Genomic DNA, 19775 nt, shown 5'->3' with positions numbered 1-19775 from the left:
AATATGCATATTATTTTGAAGCAAATCCAAGATACCATATTTCACTATAATTATTTCAGTATGTATTCCTAAAGATAATGGCCCTTAAAAAACTAAAAGAATATCAAAAAAATAATACCTAAAGAATTACTTAAAATAATGTTGTACTATCAAATATTCATTGCCCAAATTTTCAGTTATAAATATCATGAAAAATAGTTAAATCTAGTCAGATCTAAATAAGGATAAATTATTGCAATTAATTAATAAGTCCTTTAAATCTTTTTAAGTTCATGGATACCTCCTCCATCTTATTTTTTAAATTTCCCTTTTTGGCTTGATTATCTACTAAGAGTATCCCACCATATGGATCTTGCTAATTGTATCCTTGAGGTACCATTTAACACGTTCCTTTTTCTGTATTTTCTATAAATTGGTCATTGAATCTAAAGGCTTGATCAAGTTCAGATTTAAAAAAATTTTTTTTGGAGCAGGTAGACTACCATATAAGGTGTCTTCCATCAGAGGGCATATCATAGCTGGTTGTCTCCTTCTGTGATTTATCAGCCATTGATGACATGTATTGCCTTTAAAAATCAAATAGTGCTAAAAAATAAAAAATAGTGCTGTAGGCTGCACTGTCCAGTGTGATAGCCACTAGCTACATGTGGCTATTGAACACTGAAAATGTGGCTAGTCAGAACTGATGTGCTGTAAATGTGAAAATACGTGTTAGATTTCAATACTTAGTACAAAATGAAAGAATGCAAAATACCTAATGTTTCTAATGATTACACATTCTAAATGATAGGACCAAATAAAACACTATTTAAAGTTAATTTCACCTCTTTTTAAAATGTAAGACAATTAAAGATCACCTAAATGGCTTGCATTATAACTGTTGGACTGTGCTGCCCTTAAGACAAGGAAAATGTTAGACCCTGACCCATTCTCCCTACTGCTCATTCCTGCTCCCCAGAGCAACTTTTAGTTATTTCTTCGCTGTTGTGTTACTTCCACATTTCCCAGTAACAAGCATATAACTATAGCATTTATGGAGCACTTAGGTGACAAGAATTTTCTCAGCTTTCTATATTATAAAGTCATTGAATTCTCAGAACAATTATTGTAGAGAGGAGGAAACTCAGGAACAGAAAGTTAACTTACCCAATCACAGGTCAAGTAAGTGACAAGAGCTTGGATTAGGCTCTAATTCTTCAAACCTGGGCAGCTGGGCTCTAGGGCCCATGCTCTTAATGACTTTACCTTACTGCCTCCTCTGTTTACCCTCCAGTTTTTTTTTTCTTTTTTCAATAGTACAATTATCTAGTCACTTCCTACACTGGGAGATGATTTCACTTTCTCACACACCTCCCTCTATTCTGCTTCCCCACCAGCCCCGTTCTATACTAAGACTTCTATTCCGTTGCCTTCTCAATTTAATTGTATAGTTTTTGTTAAATTCATACTCAATATAAAGTGTACACAGATAACATGTTCCGTAGTGTACCATGGTTACATTTCCTTTCTTTGAGAATATTTTTGTCTTTCTGAAAGGAGTAATTGCCTTGGTTGTAATTTGCTCAATTTACTTTGTATCTTTTATTAATTTATCACCAGAATCATTTATTATTCATTTACTCCCTAAGTCACTCACAAGGAGACATTCTTCCCCGAGTCCTTCATCTTTTTGTTTAGGTATCCAAAATATGGGGAATCCACTTATTTTTCTTTGCCTTTGTTTTAATGGGATACACCCTCTAGTTGCTTCGGAAAAGGTGCTTTTTAAGTAGCACCTTGTTCTTTTTAAGTTCACTTTGAGAATGCAGCGTCTACAGATCCTAATGTAGGTTTTTCGGTCATTTTAAAATTTTCTTTGCTTCCTGCATTAACACTTTTTCCTTGAAGTTCCTTTTCTCTGGTCATAATTTTTCAAGTTAGAATCTTGCTTTAATTGTCTTAAGATCCATATTTAAGAGGCATAGGGAGATAATTGGGAGGTCTGTGTATGTGGGTAGGACTTTATAGTGGTGGGGCTCCTTACACAACAAAACGTCATTATTATCCCTCCCACCGGCAATATCATATTCTGAAGCTTTTTCTCTGCCAGTGGGTCAGTTTTTCTAGAAAGGAAGCTTCTGGCTTTTATTTGTGGTGGTATGAGCTGGACTGTTCAGAGTTCTTGGAGACAAGTGAGGTCAGGGGCCTAGGTATTTCATTATTCAGTATTCGGAGTTTCATTTTATCTTCCTGCCTGCAATAAGGGATCTCACTGCCATTCTTGCCCCCAGATGTTTAGCTGGAAGTTTCACCTCCCTTCTTTACCTATTAATGTTAAGTGAATGCAAATAGAACCCAAAGTACCAGCTGCCTATCAACAAGTACCATCTTGTACGAATCCATAAAGTAACAATAACAGCATACTATGGAATATTTGGCATACATTATCTGATGTAATCTTCAAAACAGTACTGTTATCCCTATGTGAATACACTTTAACCAGATTCTGCCGTTATAATACTTTCGTTAAAATTTCTCTCCCTTTTTGGCGGGGGGGGGGGGCACCTGGGTGGCTCAGTTGGTTAAGCGTCTGCCTTCATTTCAGGTCATGATCTCAGGGTCTTGAGGTCAAGCCCCACATGCGGCTCCCTGATCAGTGGAGTCTGCTGCTTCTCCCTTTCTCTCTCCCTCTGCCTCTCCCCCTGCTCATGCTCGCTCACTCTCTCTCAAATAAAATCTTTAAAAAAAAAAAAGTTTCTCTCCTTTTTCCTTCCTGTCTTCGCTCCTGGAGATACCTGTAGCACTGAAAAGGTGACAAAATTAGACTTTTCTGTTAATAAATTGCTTCCCTTTTAGATATGAAAAATAACTTTTTCTGAATGGTGGGAGAGGCATTCAGTTTTCCATTTGTCAATAATACCAATTTCTCACAAGTTAGCTACTGATCCTACCTTTATCCAGTATTTCCATGGCAAATACATACTAGATAGCAAAAGGATACATTATCACAGAATGCAAGAGACCTCCCTGGGATCATAAGGCAAGCAAGAAAGAGGGAATGTAAATGAAGGAAACCTGAGACACTTTAATTCAGAGCTCTGAGCCTGTCCACTGTTCCCAACTTTTCTAGGACAGCTTCCTTCTATCTCATTAGAAGAACTATGAACAGTACATACGGTATTTTAAAATGTAATCTGTCTAAAACTTTTGATCTACCCTTGCATTATCAGAGTAAAAGTGGTATTCTCCCATGATGGAAATAAAACAGCCACTTCTTAAATGATGTATTAAATCATATGCTATACATATTTTGAGGCATCCAATACAATAGAACTTAGTAATGATTTTACTTTTAAGACTTTCCGTGTAAAGGTCAGTGCACTTCAGATACCTTTGTTAAATTTTTATTTCAGAATAAGAACAAAGCTTGTCTTTATAAATAGTTTCCAACTATATCGTACACATTTCTGTAGTTTACCTTTCTCAGTGTTCATTGTGCGAGTCATGTTAATGTGTCCCTCAGTTTTTTCATTTTTATTAATCCTCATCAGCCGTGTCTGTTAAGCCTATCCGCCATCTACTGAGTTTTTAATTTGTTATTATATTCTTAAATTCTAGAATTTCTATTTGATACTTTTTTGTAGTTTCCATTACTTTAATAATTTTTGTCATCTAAGTTATTGAATATATAAATCACAGTTATTTTAAGGTCTCTGAAAATTCCGGCATGGATGATCTGTAGATGTGTTTCTATTGCGTCTTATTTTTCTTTTTCTAGCTCATTTTTGTTTTTTTTTTTCTTATTTTCAATCATGAGGTCTTATGTACTGCTATTTCTAGTAAATTTTATAGAATTCTGAACATTGAATATGACAAACTGTAGGGAGTATTTGTGGCTCTGGCTCAGGGGTCTGTAAACTGTGCCCCATGGGCCAAATCTTACCTGCCATCTAGTTTTGCCTGGCCTTTGAGCTAACAAGGTTTGCCATATTTTTAAATGGTTGAAAATAATTAAAAGAATAATATGTGGCAACACATGAAATATAAAATTCAAACCTCAGTGGCTGTAGTTCTGTTGGGGTACAGCTACACTCATTCATTTATGAACTGTCTATGCTCCGCTGCGGTAGCAGAGTGGAGCAGTTGCAACAAAGACCTTATGGCCCACAAACCTAAAATATTTATTGTTGCCAACCCCTTGCTCTAGATGACGACATCTTTCTCTAAGAGAGGATTTGCTGCTGGTAGGCCCTTAGGTTATCAGGAAGATCACCTTAATTCATTTAGGGATTTAGTTGAGTCAAAGTTGGTCTTACAATTTATGAGGGTTGGTCAATTTCTAGTTCCCCTTTACTCTTAGGATATAGTTTCCCAGGGGTTCCAACTAAACGTCTGGTGTTTTTACCCAGGTTCTCCTTCCTTGATGGGCCCAGTGCTTCAACCACAACTTCCCTCTGAGATTGTGGCTCTTCAAATCCCACCTTAGTATATTTCTCCTAGTAACATTTGTTTATATAGATACGTAAATAAGATCAATTTAAAGGCATGAAGGAATTACTAAAGCAGCAAGGATTTGAAGAGCTATGCTCCAGAGAGCAGGAAAGCTATCGAGGATGACCCAACATTGAGGAGCGTGCATGCATGCATGTGTGCTTGTGTGTTTACTTTCCAGCTTTTCTAGTTCTTACAGGGAGTTTGCTCTGCTACAAACTAGACATTTTGAAATAGAAGTTCAAGGTGGTCACATCACTTCCCTACTCCAGATTCCCCAGGGGCTTTATAATACCATTTAGGACAAACCAAGTTATTTCCTAGGCTTTACATGATCTGAATGAGACGAAACATATTTGGGTGTGAAGAGGCACAGAGGGAAGAAAGCACAGAGTTGTATCACCAGTGCACGAAGGCATACACTCATGCTAGTGAGAGTCATTTCTTTTTATTAAACTTTTTTCCTGTTTTCATTATTTTTAATTGTGATGTAGTTACAGAAAATGTATGTTTTCAAGTGTTCAGTGAGTTTTGATAAATGTATTACCTATGTACCAACACTTCAATCAAGATCCAAAGCATTTCCATCACCCTAGAAATTTCCCTCCTTGCTTTTTCCAGTTAATCTTCCCTCTACAGAAGCAATCGCTTTGTTATTTCTATCTTTATAGGTCATAATAATTTTTTAAGTTGCAAATCCTATCACTACCATGCTGGTTACAACACTGCCATAAGCCTTCGGATGGTGTTAATGTGTTCTCATTGTTCATATTTCACCTACTTTTCTGGATCTCAGATTCTTGGTATTTCAAGACAAGAGTCTGCTTTTTTAAATTTAACTTGTATATAGCACTGTTAGAAGTCAAACGTCTTCAGAGAAGAATCACATCTTTTTTATTATCTTTTTAGCATTTGGAATATTTAGCATAGGGTGTAAGCCAAGAAAAGGTGTTCAAGAACTGATTACTAGCTGTTTTTATTTTAGTCAATATTCACTAAATATTCATTATGGGTGAAAGGTATATCCATCAGAAATATCTGTACTGTGTATCATTACAGGAAAATAAATTTTGTGAATTTTCTAAAATGGGAAAATTTACAAATATATCTTAATCATTAAAAAAATAGCTTGTCCAGCTCACAGCCTCTTTAATGAATAGAAGCTATGCTAACACAAATGGTCATACTTCATGGTTAGGTACTCGAAGTAACCTGGGCTAGGAAATACGACCATACTATACCAAAGTATTTAAAAATTAATTTCTAGAATCCCAACCCTTACATTTCCATGACAAGTCACATACATTATTTCAATCCTCAATAGCTTTTAGAAAAAGGCAAGGGCGAGTAGTAGTCTCAACTTACAGTTAAGGAAAAGATCCAACAAATAGTTGAATTACACAAAATCCCCTTTCCATTAACCAGTGACGCCAGGGCTAGATTGTTATTCTTTTGTTCATTTCACTATCCTAGGCTGCATGTACACACGGAAGGAGCCAACCTGTATCCCAGAATTCAATTTTCCTGTTTCTTCTCTGAAAATTCGTAGGTTGCCCATTCCTTCCATCCTCCAGCATAGTGTTGAGCACTGAAAACATAGAAGCAAAGTTAGTGCTGTGAACATTTTCTCCTGCTTTATAACACAAGGTCGATAGGAATTTTAGAGATTTAGAGATGGAATGACTACTCTGGACTTTAAACCTACTTAAAGGACTGTTACTTTTGAGTAGGATGAAAATACAGAGGCTTTCAGTCTCTATCCTGCTATTACTAACACAGTAATTATAAGAAATTTTTCAATCGAACAGTAAAAATATAATACATATGAAACATTCTATATACATTCTTGAATCCATTTTTATACTTCATCTTTGCACCTGTTAAAGCCCAGAGACATGGCCATGTCCAGAGCCTTCTTGCTTCTCACTCCGGCTAAACAAGAAAACACTAGACTGTCAGATTTGGATGGTTTGACTTCATTGTACTTCTCTTTGAAATCTTTTGGGTGCATCTGTAGAGCTTCGCCTACTTCATCCACTGAAAGAAAATGTTAAGAATTTCAATTAAATTTTAGATACAGTAAATTACTGAATAGATACTTTTGTGATGAATCAATTCAAGACACGTCACTTACGTGGTATATTGACAGACCCAGGAATTTTTCCATACTCCACAATTTCCCATGTCTCTCTAACATCAATTAACATAATTTTTTTGGAATTCAAGAGGTTTTTAAGTTCTTTATAAGTGACATCTTTAAAAATAGCAGTACAAAAATTGTGCCAGCTTCCTTTTATTGACTTCAAACCTGGAAAGAATAAAATAATTTAGGCACTTTCAAAGCAACATTGCTATTAATATCTGGAAAGCTGGGGCGCCTGGGTGGCACAGCAGTTAAGCGCCTGCCTTCGGCTCAGGGCGTGATCCCGGCGTTATGGGATCGAGCCCCACATCAGGCTCCTCTGCTATGAGCCTGCTTCTTCCTCTCCCACTCCGCCTGCTTGTGTTCCCTCTCTCGCTGGCTGTCTCTATCTCTGTCGAATAAATAAATAAAATCTTTAAAAAAATATATCTGGAAAGCAGGTAAAAGGAATTTCTCCCCTGGTTCCAGCCAGTGAGTTATAGTTGATCTTTAGACTTCCCTGACCTGTGTATGTATTTTGTACAGAGCCACGGGACATAGCCCTACCCTCTTGGCCTCGATGCTTAATGGCTGGCCTTGTGCCAGCTCCATATTCTACTCTCTCCGAGCCCTTAATTAGGTGGAACTTGTAAATACACATTCAACATTTGGTAACTGAATTCTGCAAATAATTTGTAAGTCTAACCATAGTCCAAATTACAATATTAAGAAAATTTTAATTTCCCCTTGCAAGTGAAGATAACCTGTATGTTAGATGTGGGAACCTTACATTTGAAACTACACTTGTAAGTACTTAAAGGCACTGTTTCTATCTGTTAAGTAATTGGTGGGGCACCTTGCTGGCTCTGTCAGAAGAGCATGCGACTCTTGATCTTGGGGTTGTGAGTTCAAGCCCCATGTTTGGTGTAGAGATTACTTAAATAAATAAAAACTTAAATAGTTGGTAACATAATATGGTATTGGGTAATAACCTATAAAATAAATCCACGGGTCCACACTGATATAAGGATATAATTGAATAAATGAGGAGAAGGGATTATTTCAATTGATAAATGTTGAATGATGAAAAGAGAAAATCACCGTTAGGTTAACATCTGAGTAATAATTATTTCGGCAAGAGCCATTGACAGATGCTAGAGTTACTGGGTGAAATTTTGATGAGAAATAGGATAGTATCTCCCCAGGAGATACTTACTAATAACAAAAGGAAACACCTGAAAGATACTACTTTAACCAGCTATTCAAAGATCACTAGGAATGAGAAATGTCAACAACATGTACTCTCTGGTATGATACTCCAAGAAGAGCACATCACTTCCTTAGGATTTTTGCCAAAATGCATACCCTGAATCAAATCGGAAGAAAATCTCAAACTCAATCTACAAACTCAATCTACAAAATAACCAGCACTCTTAAAAAAGTGTCAAAGTTATGAAAGACAGAGACCGTGGAACCGTCACAGATTGAAGCGGACTAAGGAACCATGAAAATGTAATAACAACATAGAATCCTGGATTGGACCTGGGACTATAAAAGTCCTCAGTGGGAAAACTGGTGACATTCAAATAAGGCCTGTGGATTAGTTAACAGTATTATGTCAGTATTACTTTCCTGATTTCAATAATTGTACCATGCGAGATGCTTACATTAGGGGAAGTTGAGTAAGAATACAGGGAGCTCCATTTTACTTTTGCAACTTTTCTATGGGTCCAAATTGTTTTTTTAAACATGAAAGAAAACCCAGAGGATTTTTTAAATAAAAATAAAAATTTTAAAAATTTAATAATCATATTTCACAACAAAATGACCACTATAAGGTAAATAATAATGCTTCAAATGTTGTTAAAAGATTAAGTATCTTATAAGGTGAAGTTGGTTTAAATAGTATAAACTGGCATAGGAAAAGGTTTAAAGATCTAAGTCCAGAAACAGCACACAATGTACTATCTATGAGAATTCAGCATTTGGTAACAATTATATTTCAGAATAATGGGGAAATTTTGTTCAACAAATATGTAGGGCAACTAGCTAGCCATCAGGAAGAAACTTGAAGCAAGCTATTGCTTCATTCCTTACATGTAAATAAATTTAAATTTCAATCCCAAAACTAATATTTTAGAAGTACCAATAGAAAACATCAGCAGATAATTTAAACCTTGGGATAAGAAGACCATTCTAAACATGGCAAAATCAGAAGTCATAAAGATTTGACTTCCTTAAAATGCTAAATTTATACATGGGAAAAGAACAATGAATAATTAGAAGACAAGTGGCAGGTAGGAACAAAATATTTGTAACACAGCAAAGACAAAACATTGGTATTAACAGAGCTCATACAAATACGAAAAGGATAAAATTCCCAATAGAAAAAATGGTCAAAACAGGAACAGGGAATTGACTTGAAAAATACCAATGGTCAGTAAAAGGTAACTATCTCACTACTTATTAAGGAAATGCAAGATATAAACAAAATTTTTCAGATTTTGTCAGATTTATAAAAATTAAAAGGATTGATAACATCAAATATTGGTGAGGGTATGAGGAAATGGGTACTCTTACGTTGTGGGGAGTGTGTAATGTTAAAACCTTTTGAAAGGAGAATGTAGCAGGAATAACACTTGAAGTATGTGTATCTTTTTTACCTCACGATTTTAGTTTTAGGAATCTGTTACCACAGGAGGATTAGCAGGAATACACACAAATGTATATATGTATAAATATATTCACTGGCAGCATTCTCTGTAATACTGAAAAACGGCAAGAAGCTAGAAGTGTCTCCATGAGGGAACAGTTCTAAGTGGCACATTTATACTGTGGCATGTTATTTCACGTAAGTTGTCCAAAATATAGTATTCAATTTTAAAAACTAGTTGGAGCGCACTAGGTATAAACCAGGGGTTCCCAGACTTTCTTGGGTCATCCTTTAATGTCTTCATACATTTTCTGCAGTGTGCATAGGCCAAAAGAAATGCTTCACAGTTCTATTTGCTAAGTAGTTAAGAAAAGCCAAAAGTGAGTTGTGAAAACCACATTTTCTTGTAAAAACCGAACACTGTTCTATTTTCATTTGTCCTTCTCACTGATAGCAAAAGATGGAAAAATGGACAAATACAATAGTTAAAAAATACAGGTTTCCCAGCAATTCCACTCCAAGGTATGTGCCCAAAAGACTTGAAAACAGGGACTCAAACTCAGACACCAATGCTCATAGCAGCATTATTCACAATTACTCACAATAGCCGAAAGGTGGAAACAGCCCAAGTGTTTTTTCAACAGATGAGTGGATAAACAAAAATGTGGCTTATACATACAGTGGAATATTATTCTGTCCTAAAAAGGAATGAAGTTCTAACACATACGACAGCATGAAACTACAACATCGAAAACACGCTAAGTGAAGTAAGCCAGACACGAAATGATAAATATTTTATGATTCCACTCATATGAAATACCTAGAACAGGTAAATTCATAGAAAGTAGGTTAGAGGTTACCAGAAGTTGGAGGGAGGGGTCTTACTGCTCCATGGGTTTGAGTTTCTGTTTGGGGTGATGAAAATATTTAGAAATACGGTGGTAGGGGCGCCTGGGTGGCACAGCGGTTAAGCGTCTGCCTTCGGCTCAGGGCGTGATCCCAGCGTTATGGGATCGAGCCCCACATCAGGCTCCTCCGCTGTGAGCCTGCTTCTTCCTCTCCCACTCCCCCCTGCTTGTGTTCCCTCTCTCACTGGCTGTCTCTATCTCTGTCGAATAAATAAATAAAATCTTAAAAAAAAAAAAAAAAGAAATACGGTGGTAATGACGCCACAATGTTGTGAATATAATTAATGCCACGGAATTGTACACTCAAAAATGGCTAAAGTGGCAAATTTTTTGTTACATATGTTTTATCACAGTAAATACATTAAAAAAATAAAAATACAGATTTCCCATCCTCTTCAGATTTTGAAAAATTGGCTTACGTTATCTGCAAGATTCGATCTTACAATGCCTAGGATAAAACTATTTCTCACTCAACTTGCTATTTTGTGAATTCCCAGAATACAAAAAGTCAGCAGGTTGAGTTCACACTTGGTACTATTCCTCATTGTTAGGAACTGGGAAACTATGGTAATTTAAAAAATTGTTAAGCTTAAGACTGTGGTACTTTGCCACTAGGAAACAAACATCATCTCAGCATGTAACCTGTGTAATTGAATCAAAGATAGTTATATTTTTCTTATATATTAGAGTCAAACTGACATTTAACTGTCTCTATACTCCTGTTAGGCTGTGGGGGCGGGGTGTGTGTGGAGAACAGGTGTATAACCAGTGAGGACTAGATTTCCTAGCTTTCCACTCTGAGCCAAAGCACAAATATTCCTTTAATGAGTCTCAGTTCCCCCAAGCCTCTCATGGTACGAGCCTCCAGTCCACACTAATTCTTTAATTAAAGCTATTGTGTATTTTTTTGTACAACAGGGCCTCTACTTGTAAATCAACCACTTCATCTATTGCTTGATCAAAGAAGCAGCCATCAGTTCCTCCACTGAAGGAAAACTGGCTGTTTAGGATTTATCGACATGATTCGTGGTTCTCTTGAGGGATTCTCAAGAGTAACACAGTTTATACATGATTCTCACATTTTTGAGAGATTTTAATTTTTTAATAAACTCCCATTTTGCTGTTTCCGCAGGTAAATCTAGCCTCAACTGGATATTATCCGCAGCCTACATTATAAAATACAGTCCAAACTCCTTAGTATGTTCTATCATGTCCTTTAGTCTACTTTACCAGCATAATTTACCAGACCTTCTCCTCTTCCCCATTCCTCCTCTGCCTCAATAACCCTACCCTCCAGGATTATGCTAAGGGAAATAAGTCAAGCAGAGAAAGGCAATTATCATATGGTTTCAATCATACGTGGAACATAAGGAATAACACGGAGGACGTTAGGGGAAGGAAGGGAAAACTGAAGGGGGGCAAATCAGAGGGGGAGATGAACCATGAGAGACTATGGACTCCGGGAACAAACTGAGGGTTTCAGAGGGGAGGGGGTGAGGGGATGGGGTAGCCTGGTGATGGGTATTAAGGAGGGCATGTGTTGTAATGAGCACTGGGTGTTATACACAAATAATGAATCACGGAACATCAAGAACTAATGATGTACTGTATGGTGACTAACGTAACATAATAATAAAAAAATAACCCTACCCTCCAGCTACATTAAAAGTATACATGTGCTCTAACTACATTTTTATCAGTGGAAAGAGCAGATTTTAGAGTCAGATAAACCAGGTTTAAATCCTGGCTTGTCCACTTAGCTCTGTAATCCTGGGCAGATTACTTAAACTCTCTGGGACTTAGTTTCTTATTTTTAAAACAGGAATAATATTACTTAATCTTTCTGAGTTGCTGTGAGTTTTAAGTAATCTATACGGTGCAATCTGTAAATACCTATTTTTGCCTTCCTTCATGATTATGCACACTGTTCTATCTGAAGGGAATACTTCTTCCTTCCTCACCTCTGCCTGGCACACTCCGACTCTCCTTGAAGACTGTTAAATGCCACTTGTCACCAACCCAACAGTTCCACTTCTAAGTATCTACCTAGTAAACTACTTGTACATATACACAAAGAGGTATGTACAATGGTAACTATTGAAGAAATTTTTATAACAGCAAAAAAAAATGGAAACCAAAATGTCCATCAGGAAGGGACTGGTAAATAAACTGGTAAACCATACTACGGAACATATGCAGTGGTTCAAAGAGTTATATGTACTGCCATGGAAAGCTTCTGACTACCTAAGTGAGCAAAAAAAATGCAGAAAAGTATGCACAATAGATCACATTATACATACGATGTATACTATAGATCTATATACGGTATGCAAGAACATAGTGAGTGGAAGACCTGAATAGACGTTTTTCCAAGGAAGACAGAGAGATGGTCAAAGAACACACGAAAAGATGTCCAACATCATTAATCATCAGGGAAATACAAATTGAAACCAGAATGAGTTATCACTTCACTCCTGTTAGAATGGCCATTATCAAAAAGACAAGAAATAACAAGTGTTGGTGAGGATGTGGAGAAAAGGGAACCTTCCTGCACTGTTGGGAATGTAAATTGGTGCAGCCACTGTGGAAAACAATATGGAGGGGCCCGAAAAAATTAAAAATAGAACTACCATATGATCCAGCAATTCTATCTCTGGTATTTATCTGAAGAAAATGAAGATGTTACCTTGAAAAGATATATGCACCCCATGTTCACTGCAGCAATATTTATAACAGCCAAGATACGGAAACAAGCTAAGTGTCCATTGATGGATATATGGATAAAGAAATTGTTGGGGCGCCTGGGTGGCACAGCGGTTAAGCGTCTGCCTTCGGCTCAGGGTGTGATCCCGACATTATGGGATCGAGCCCCACATCAGGCTCCTCCACTATGAGCCTGCTTCTTCCTCTCCCACTCCCCCTGCTTGTGTTCCCTCTCTCGCTGGCTGTCTCTATCTCTGTCGAATAAATAAATAAAATCTTTAAAAAAAAAAAAAAAGAAATTGTGGTAAACACACACACGCACACACACACACACACATGAATATTCAGCCATAAAAAAGAATGAACTCTTGTCATTTGAGACATGGGCCTCAAGGGCATTACACTAAGTCAGAGAGAGAAAGAAAATACCGTGTGATCTCATATGTGGAACCAAAAACAAATGAAAAAATAAACAAACCCTCAAAACCCAAGTTCACAGATACAGAGAACAAATTTGTGGTTGCTAGAGGCAGGGAGTGGCGGGGCAAGAGAAATGAGTGAAGGTAAAAAAGGTAAAAATTAAAAAAATACATATTTTTTAAATTAAAAAATAAGAATTCTCATCTTAATAAGGAGAGGGAATGTAGGCCTCTTAGGGGAGAGTAAATGATTTTTAGGACAAGTGAATGGGCCCTTAGAAGAAGAGATGGGAGTTATGACAGTTTATAACAAAGTTTGGGTGTGGTGTGGGTTCTAGTCTCCTTTCCTGTGATGAGTCAATCTTCCTTTGTTGATGAAACTCCTGGGGAGGGGATTTATGAAACCGAGTTCCTTCTGGAGGATCTGTCTTTAGGCAGGTAAGAGGAGTTCAGAGAAAACCTCTCTCTGCATTTGCTGTTTTTCAAATGGCTACAGCTAAAAAAAAAAAAAAAAAACAAAAAAAAAACAAAAAAAAAACCCAAAACAAAGAACAAAACAACCTACCAACCCAAATTTCAGTGTGAGATAAATATGATGACCTAAAAATATTTAAAATCACATATTAGACTATGCAAATTGAAGATCTAGTATAATTCATGCTGTATATATGTTTAGAAGTTTGTTTTTCTGCTACAATTGTCAGGTCTTTTTTAGTGAGGAGAAACCTGTAGGAATAAGCATTTTTTTGCAAACAAAGGTTAAGAAATTTAGTATTACTTCTATAAATCTCTAAGTTCTAGAGTCAATTATTGTTTGAAAATTTTTTAAAGTTTATTTATTTATTTATTTATTTAGGTAATATCTACACCCAATGTGGGGCTTGAACCCATGGCCCCAAGATCAAGAGTTGCATGCATGCTCTTTCAACTGAGCCAGGCTGGCACCCCTATTCTTTGAATTATTTAATTTCAATTAGCCTAATGTGATTTAATTAATTGTATGTTTAAAGAAACTATATATATAGAAATTATATACATGATTCGGTTTCTGAATTTATTTTTTTCATCAATTTAGCTTCTTTACTATAGTAAAGTTTTGTAGCATAGTTTTGTACTATATGTTGTACTTTAAAAAACTAAACTAAATTTCGCTTAGAGAGACGCCTTTGTAGCTCAGTTGGTTAAGCGTCTGCCTTCAGCTCAGATCACGATCTCAGGGTCCTGGGATCCAGCCCCGCATTGGGCTCCCTGTTCAACGGGAAGCCTGCTTCTCCCTTTCCCTCTGTCCCTCCTCCTGCTTGTGCTAGCTCTCTCTCTCTCTCTCTCAAATAAACAAAAATCTTTTTAAAAAATTTTCTCTTAGAAATAGTCTACCATTACGCCCTACCAATTCAGTTTGGTATTCTTTTTATGATTTCAAATAAATACGGTATTGATGTGAAAAATACAACTATTTGAAACATAAAAGTGTTTACTTAATAATAATAACAATCATAATAACAGCAACTCACTCTTGCTGCAGCCATAAAATAAATTCTCTGGTTCATCTATGCTCTTCTTTTGGATGTTGACACCTTAGAAAATCCACATCAATATCTGTCAAATACTGAAAGTTATTTCTACAGACCATGTAATGGTCAATATAAACAACACACAACCAAGGAAGACTACATTAGAAATAATGATTGTTACTCCAGAGAGAAAATATTAGGAAGAACATTTGGTGTGCTTCCTTCTCAAATGTGAACATTTTATGACTTCTAATGTAAGCACTTTAATGGATATTTCGATTTTTTGGGACCCACTCACAGTAAAATTTGAAAAGCAAGTGAACAACCATCCTAGCGAATAAAAGGTTAAAATGGAAATTTTAGATAAGGCAATGCATTTATTGCATGAAGGGGTGAGTTTAATATTAAAGGGGAATACCCTATACCATTTTTCAGCTTCTCCAAGTTACTTGTCTTCTCCACCTCCTGCTGCTACTCTATCACAGTACTTTCCCTTAAATAGCCCAGCGAGTCCCCAGGTCCTCTGAGCTGTCACCTTCCCCAACTTCCCTCCTTATTTAAAGCATCTTCTGCTGCTGGCAGCTGATTCATATTGACAAAGCACCTCTGTGTTTTCTGCTGTTCTTTGTAGGACTAGGATCAAGTAAAGGGCTTTACACAACCTGGCGATTACCCAGAAAGCTACTTAGAATCTTACGGAGGTCAGAACTCAGGGGAAAGATAGGACAGGATGCGGCAGATGAAAGTTTACTCACTTTGTGCCACCACAGAAGTGTGTTAGTACAACACTCAGCTGCAGTGTGCATGACTTAGTAGGACGGGTTTGGGATCCTGCTTCAAACCTGCATAAGTCTAAACAGAAGCAAAGAGGAAGCCGAGAACTAGAATAAAACTAGCAGAACAAGACTCGAGGGGCAACCTTCAGAGAATAAAGGTAGACAGCAAGCTTTCGTCCTCATGGAAATGTAGCAGACAAAGGACATTTTCAGAGTTATGGCGGGATCACTGATTAAGTAACAAGCACTCATGTTAGCAACTTCAAGTCATTAAGAACACAAGGACTGACAGTATTCTCTTTGGAAAGTCTTGGTTGAAAGATTAGAAATCCATCCTGGCAATTGGAAGCAACCTAAATGTTCATACAGGAAATGGTTAAACTAATTATGAAGCATACCATGCAGCATTTACAAGGAAAGAGGCAGACCTACATTTAGGGACTTGGAGAGATGTCCATATTGCTAAATAAAAAGCTTCCCCTTTGAGATCTATATACACTTAAGATACAACACTTATGTTTTATAAATGTCCAGAAAACCATCTGGAAGGAAATAAGAAACTATTCCTGGGGAGTGGGATTGCAGGGACAGGAATTCTGGGGCATAAATTAAAAACAGCAACACCTATATATTATATATATAGTATTTTTATGTGTACATTTAACGTATGTTCATAGAAAAGTGTTTAGAAGGATGTGTACCAAACCACGTTTGGAGAGGGAGGTGGAATGTGGGAGGGTGTATAGAGGGGAATGTAAGCTGTTCTTTATTGTCTGTTTGAATATAATGGGAATATAATAATGTATCACCAGAATTTTTTAAAAAGATTTTAAGTACTCTCTACACCCAACCCGGGGCTCCAGCTTACAACTCTGAGGTCAAGTGTTGCATGCTCCACTAACTGAGCCAGCCAGGCACCTCGCTAGTAAAATTTTTTAAATGAAAAGGCACCTTTTCGGGGCGCCTGGGTGGCTTAGTCATTGAGTGTCTGCCTTCGGCTCCGGGCGTGATCCCGGGGTCCTGGGATCGAGCCCCGCATCTGGCTCCCTGCTTTGCTGGGAGCCTGCTTCTCCCGCTCTCACTTCCCCTGCTTGTGTTCCCTTTCTGGCTGGCTGTCTCCCTCTCTGTCAAATAAAGAAATAAAATCTTAAAAAAAAAAAAAAAAGGCACCTTTTCTCTAATATTTTCTCCAACTCGGGTAGAATAATTGCTTTTTCCATTGCAGTCTCACGAGACTGTGTGTGGTGATTGTTTACTTGTCTCTGTCTCCCCAAAATGGTGACGTGAACGGCAGAGGCTGTATCCCCAGCAGGAGGCCTGCATTTCTAGGTGCTCAATAAAGAACAAATTTGCATAGAAAAAGCACATTTTAAATTACAGAGGATGTACCAAGAGTTCAAGCGGAGTAACTGAGAGGGAGAGTTGGGGACACAGGGTTATGCCACAGTCTCTGCAGCTGCATCCACAAATAAAAATTGTGCTAAAGGAGAGGCAGCATGTAAAGCAAAAGAAGGGACTGGAAGCCTGCTGAGTAATACACCCAACGCCTCCACTAACCTTCGTTTCTCTGGCTTGTTTTGCCGTCCGTAATATTAGCAGTAGTACTTTAACAGCTCTAACGTGTTATAATTCTGGGTGACTGTTGCCACCAAGCTCTGAGCGCGGCTCGCCAGTGGGTCACAGGTGTAACTCGCAGAGCCGGGCTCATCCTCAGTTTCTCTCGGGCGGAAACTGGGCGTGTTGCTCGCTCAGTGGCCAACTGACCTTCACTGCCCAGTCAGACACCAGTATCTTCATAAATGGCCCCCACGCGAGCTCCCCGGAGCAACGCTGACCTCTCTCCTGCGTCCCCCAAGAGCACCCTCAGACCCAAGTAGCCCGCAATCTGAAGGAACGAGAACTGAAAGCTGGTGCTACCTTCCCAGGTGCCAAGGGTAATGGGTCTGATTTTTCCCTGGAAGCCCCAAGAAGGGAGCACCCCCACCAATGCCATTCCTTCCCCGGGCCCGCGGTTAGGCACTCTCCCTTTCCCCAGGGACCACCGAGCTCACCCCAGAGCGCAGCCTCAGCCGACCCCGGGATCGCCCGGCGCGCACTCCGGAACAGCAGCAGCGGCAGCACCATCGCCCGCTCGCGCCCACCCGGCTCCTGTCTTCCTTCTCCGGCTCCTCCTCCTTCTCGGCCGCCGGGCCACCCGCGCCGGGCTCTTGAGCGCCCCCCACCAGGCGCTGGCCGAATCGGGGAGTGCTACAAGGAGTCATCGCAGAGGGAACCATGCCCTACACCAAAACTTTAAATTGGAAAGAAACTCCAGAGTTGGGGCGCGCCTGGGTGGCTCAGTCGATTGGGCACCTGCTTTTGGCTCGGGTCGTGATCCCAGCGNNNTCGCTGCTCTGCCGGGAGCCTGCTTCTCCCTCTCCCTCTGCCTGCCGCTCCCCCTGCTTGTGCGCGATGACTCTCGCTGTCAAATAAATACATCTTAAAAAAAAGAAACCGGGAGTTAGGCTTGCTTTTTTGTTTTTGACTATTATTTTTAAAGGAGAGACAAACCTTAAAAGTGGAAAATGGAAAATAACCAAAGATGAAATTCAAAGATTCTTTTAAGAGAGTTTTTTTTGAGAGAGAGGGAGAGAGAGAAATGAGGGATTGGAGAAAAATGAGAAATTTATTGTTTACTGTGGGCAGAGAGAGAAGCAGGCTCCCCATGGAGCAGGGAGCCCCAGGCGTTGCTCGGTCCCAAGACTCTGGGATCACGACCTAAACCGAAGGCAGACGCTTAACCGACTGAGCTACCCAGGTGATGAAAATTAAAGATTTAAACTAAATACATTTTCCCAACTACTTTATAACAGGATTCTTGTAGATTAATTTAAAGCCAACTACGTGGATGCTTTTCTAAGAATTGCTCTTAACTCCAATAGCTGGTTCAACTAACGCCAGTATTAAGATAATCTCATGCTGTCATCTTTTCCCCACAACTTAGATATTTGACTATAATTGACCATAGCTTGTCAGAGTTAGGTCCAACTACTTTATAAAATGTTAGTTTGCTATTGCTACTGTAACAAATTTCCACAAATTTACTGGCTTCAAACAATATAAATTTATTATGTACAGTTCTGAAGGTGTCAGCAAGCCTGTGTTCCCCCTGAAGCCTCTAGGGAAGAATTTCTTTTCTTGCCTTTTTCACCTACTAGAAGCTTCTGGCATTCCTCAGCTAGTGGTCCCCTTCCCCATCTTCAAAGCCAGCAGTTTGGCATCTTCAGATCTCTAACTCTGACCTCCGCTTATGTTGTTGCATCCCTTACTCTTCCTCTGACCTCCTGCCTCCCTTTTATAAAGAACTTTGTGATAACTCAAGTTATCATGATCACAAGTTCCAGGAACTAGAACACCTTTGGGGGCAGGGAGTGCTATTCGGCTTACCACATAAAGTTTATTGTTTACTGTGGTTCATTTCCTTGTTTTAAATTTATTCTCAATTTGGTCCCCCAACATAATGAAAGTTCTATTCAACTGCAAATTAATTTACAATGGAAAATTTAAAAATTAATTTCTAAATGGTATTATTAAAATATGTGTCCAAGGAATAATTTCATTAAGCAGTTTAAAATTATTCAGTTTTCAGTAATTACTTAATTAATTCATTTTTAAGATTTTATTTATTTGACAGCACAAGCAGGGGGAGTAGCAGGCAGAGGGCGAGGAAGAAGCAGACTCCCTGCAGAGTAGGGAGCCTGATGTGGGGCTTGATCCCAGGACCCTGGGATCATGACCTGAGCTGAAGGCAAATGCTTAACCGACTGACCCTGGTCCCATTAGTTTTCAATAATTTAATAATTAATAGCACCACCTCAAATTTCTATGCCAGTGCCATCACTTACAACTATGTTTTTCCAAATTATTTGGAGTTTAGCTATAGTTTCTATCTGATCTATTTTGTGGATTAACTTTGAATTAAAATGTCATTATATGTTGTAAATTCATGTACTCCCCATGGCATCCCCAAGCTGTCCTGAATACATCAAAACCATAGGTAGTATGAACACAGATATGGAAACAATGAAACAATGTGCTTGGCCTCAATAAATCACATTCGGGGGTGCCTGGGTGGCTCAGCCATTAAGCGTCTGCCTTCGGCTCAGTTCATGATCCCAGAATCCTGGGATTGAGCCCCGCATTGGGCTCCCTGCTCTGTGGGAAGCCTGCTTCT

General features: G+C 38.4%; 1 protein-coding gene across 4 annotated transcripts in view; it reads right to left on the bottom strand.

Moving 5' to 3' along the window:
* TSTD3 (thiosulfate sulfurtransferase like domain containing 3) overlaps positions 1–17999 on the bottom strand; it is a 40263-nt gene extending 22264 nt beyond the window's left edge. For 2 of the 4 annotated variants that reach the window (XM_008705003.2, XM_008705002.2), the window contains exons 1-4: positions 17614–17943; positions 6605–6778; positions 6348–6507; positions 5972–6058 (exon numbers count right to left, since the gene is read on the bottom strand). In XM_008705003.2, the coding sequence (XP_008703225.1) occupies positions 5986–6058; positions 6348–6507; positions 6605–6778; positions 17614–17686 (480 nt within the window). In that variant the 5' untranslated portion in view covers positions 17687–17943 and the 3' untranslated portion in view covers positions 5972–5985. Of the gene's footprint in view, positions 1–4903; positions 6059–6347; positions 6508–6604; positions 6779–16732; positions 16888–17613 lie in introns of those variants that run through there. The other 2 variants (XM_008705001.2, XM_040627568.1) reach the window with 2 other exon arrangements.
* Positions 18000–19775: the final 1776 nt, after the last annotated feature.

Source organism: Ursus maritimus, unplaced genomic scaffold (assembly GCF_017311325.1).
Source record: "Ursus maritimus isolate PB19 unplaced genomic scaffold, ASM1731132v1 scaffold_13, whole genome shotgun sequence".
NCBI classification, from domain to species: Eukaryota; Metazoa; Chordata; class Mammalia; order Carnivora; family Ursidae; genus Ursus; species Ursus maritimus.
This window is presented reverse-complemented; position numbering and strand designations above follow the sequence as displayed.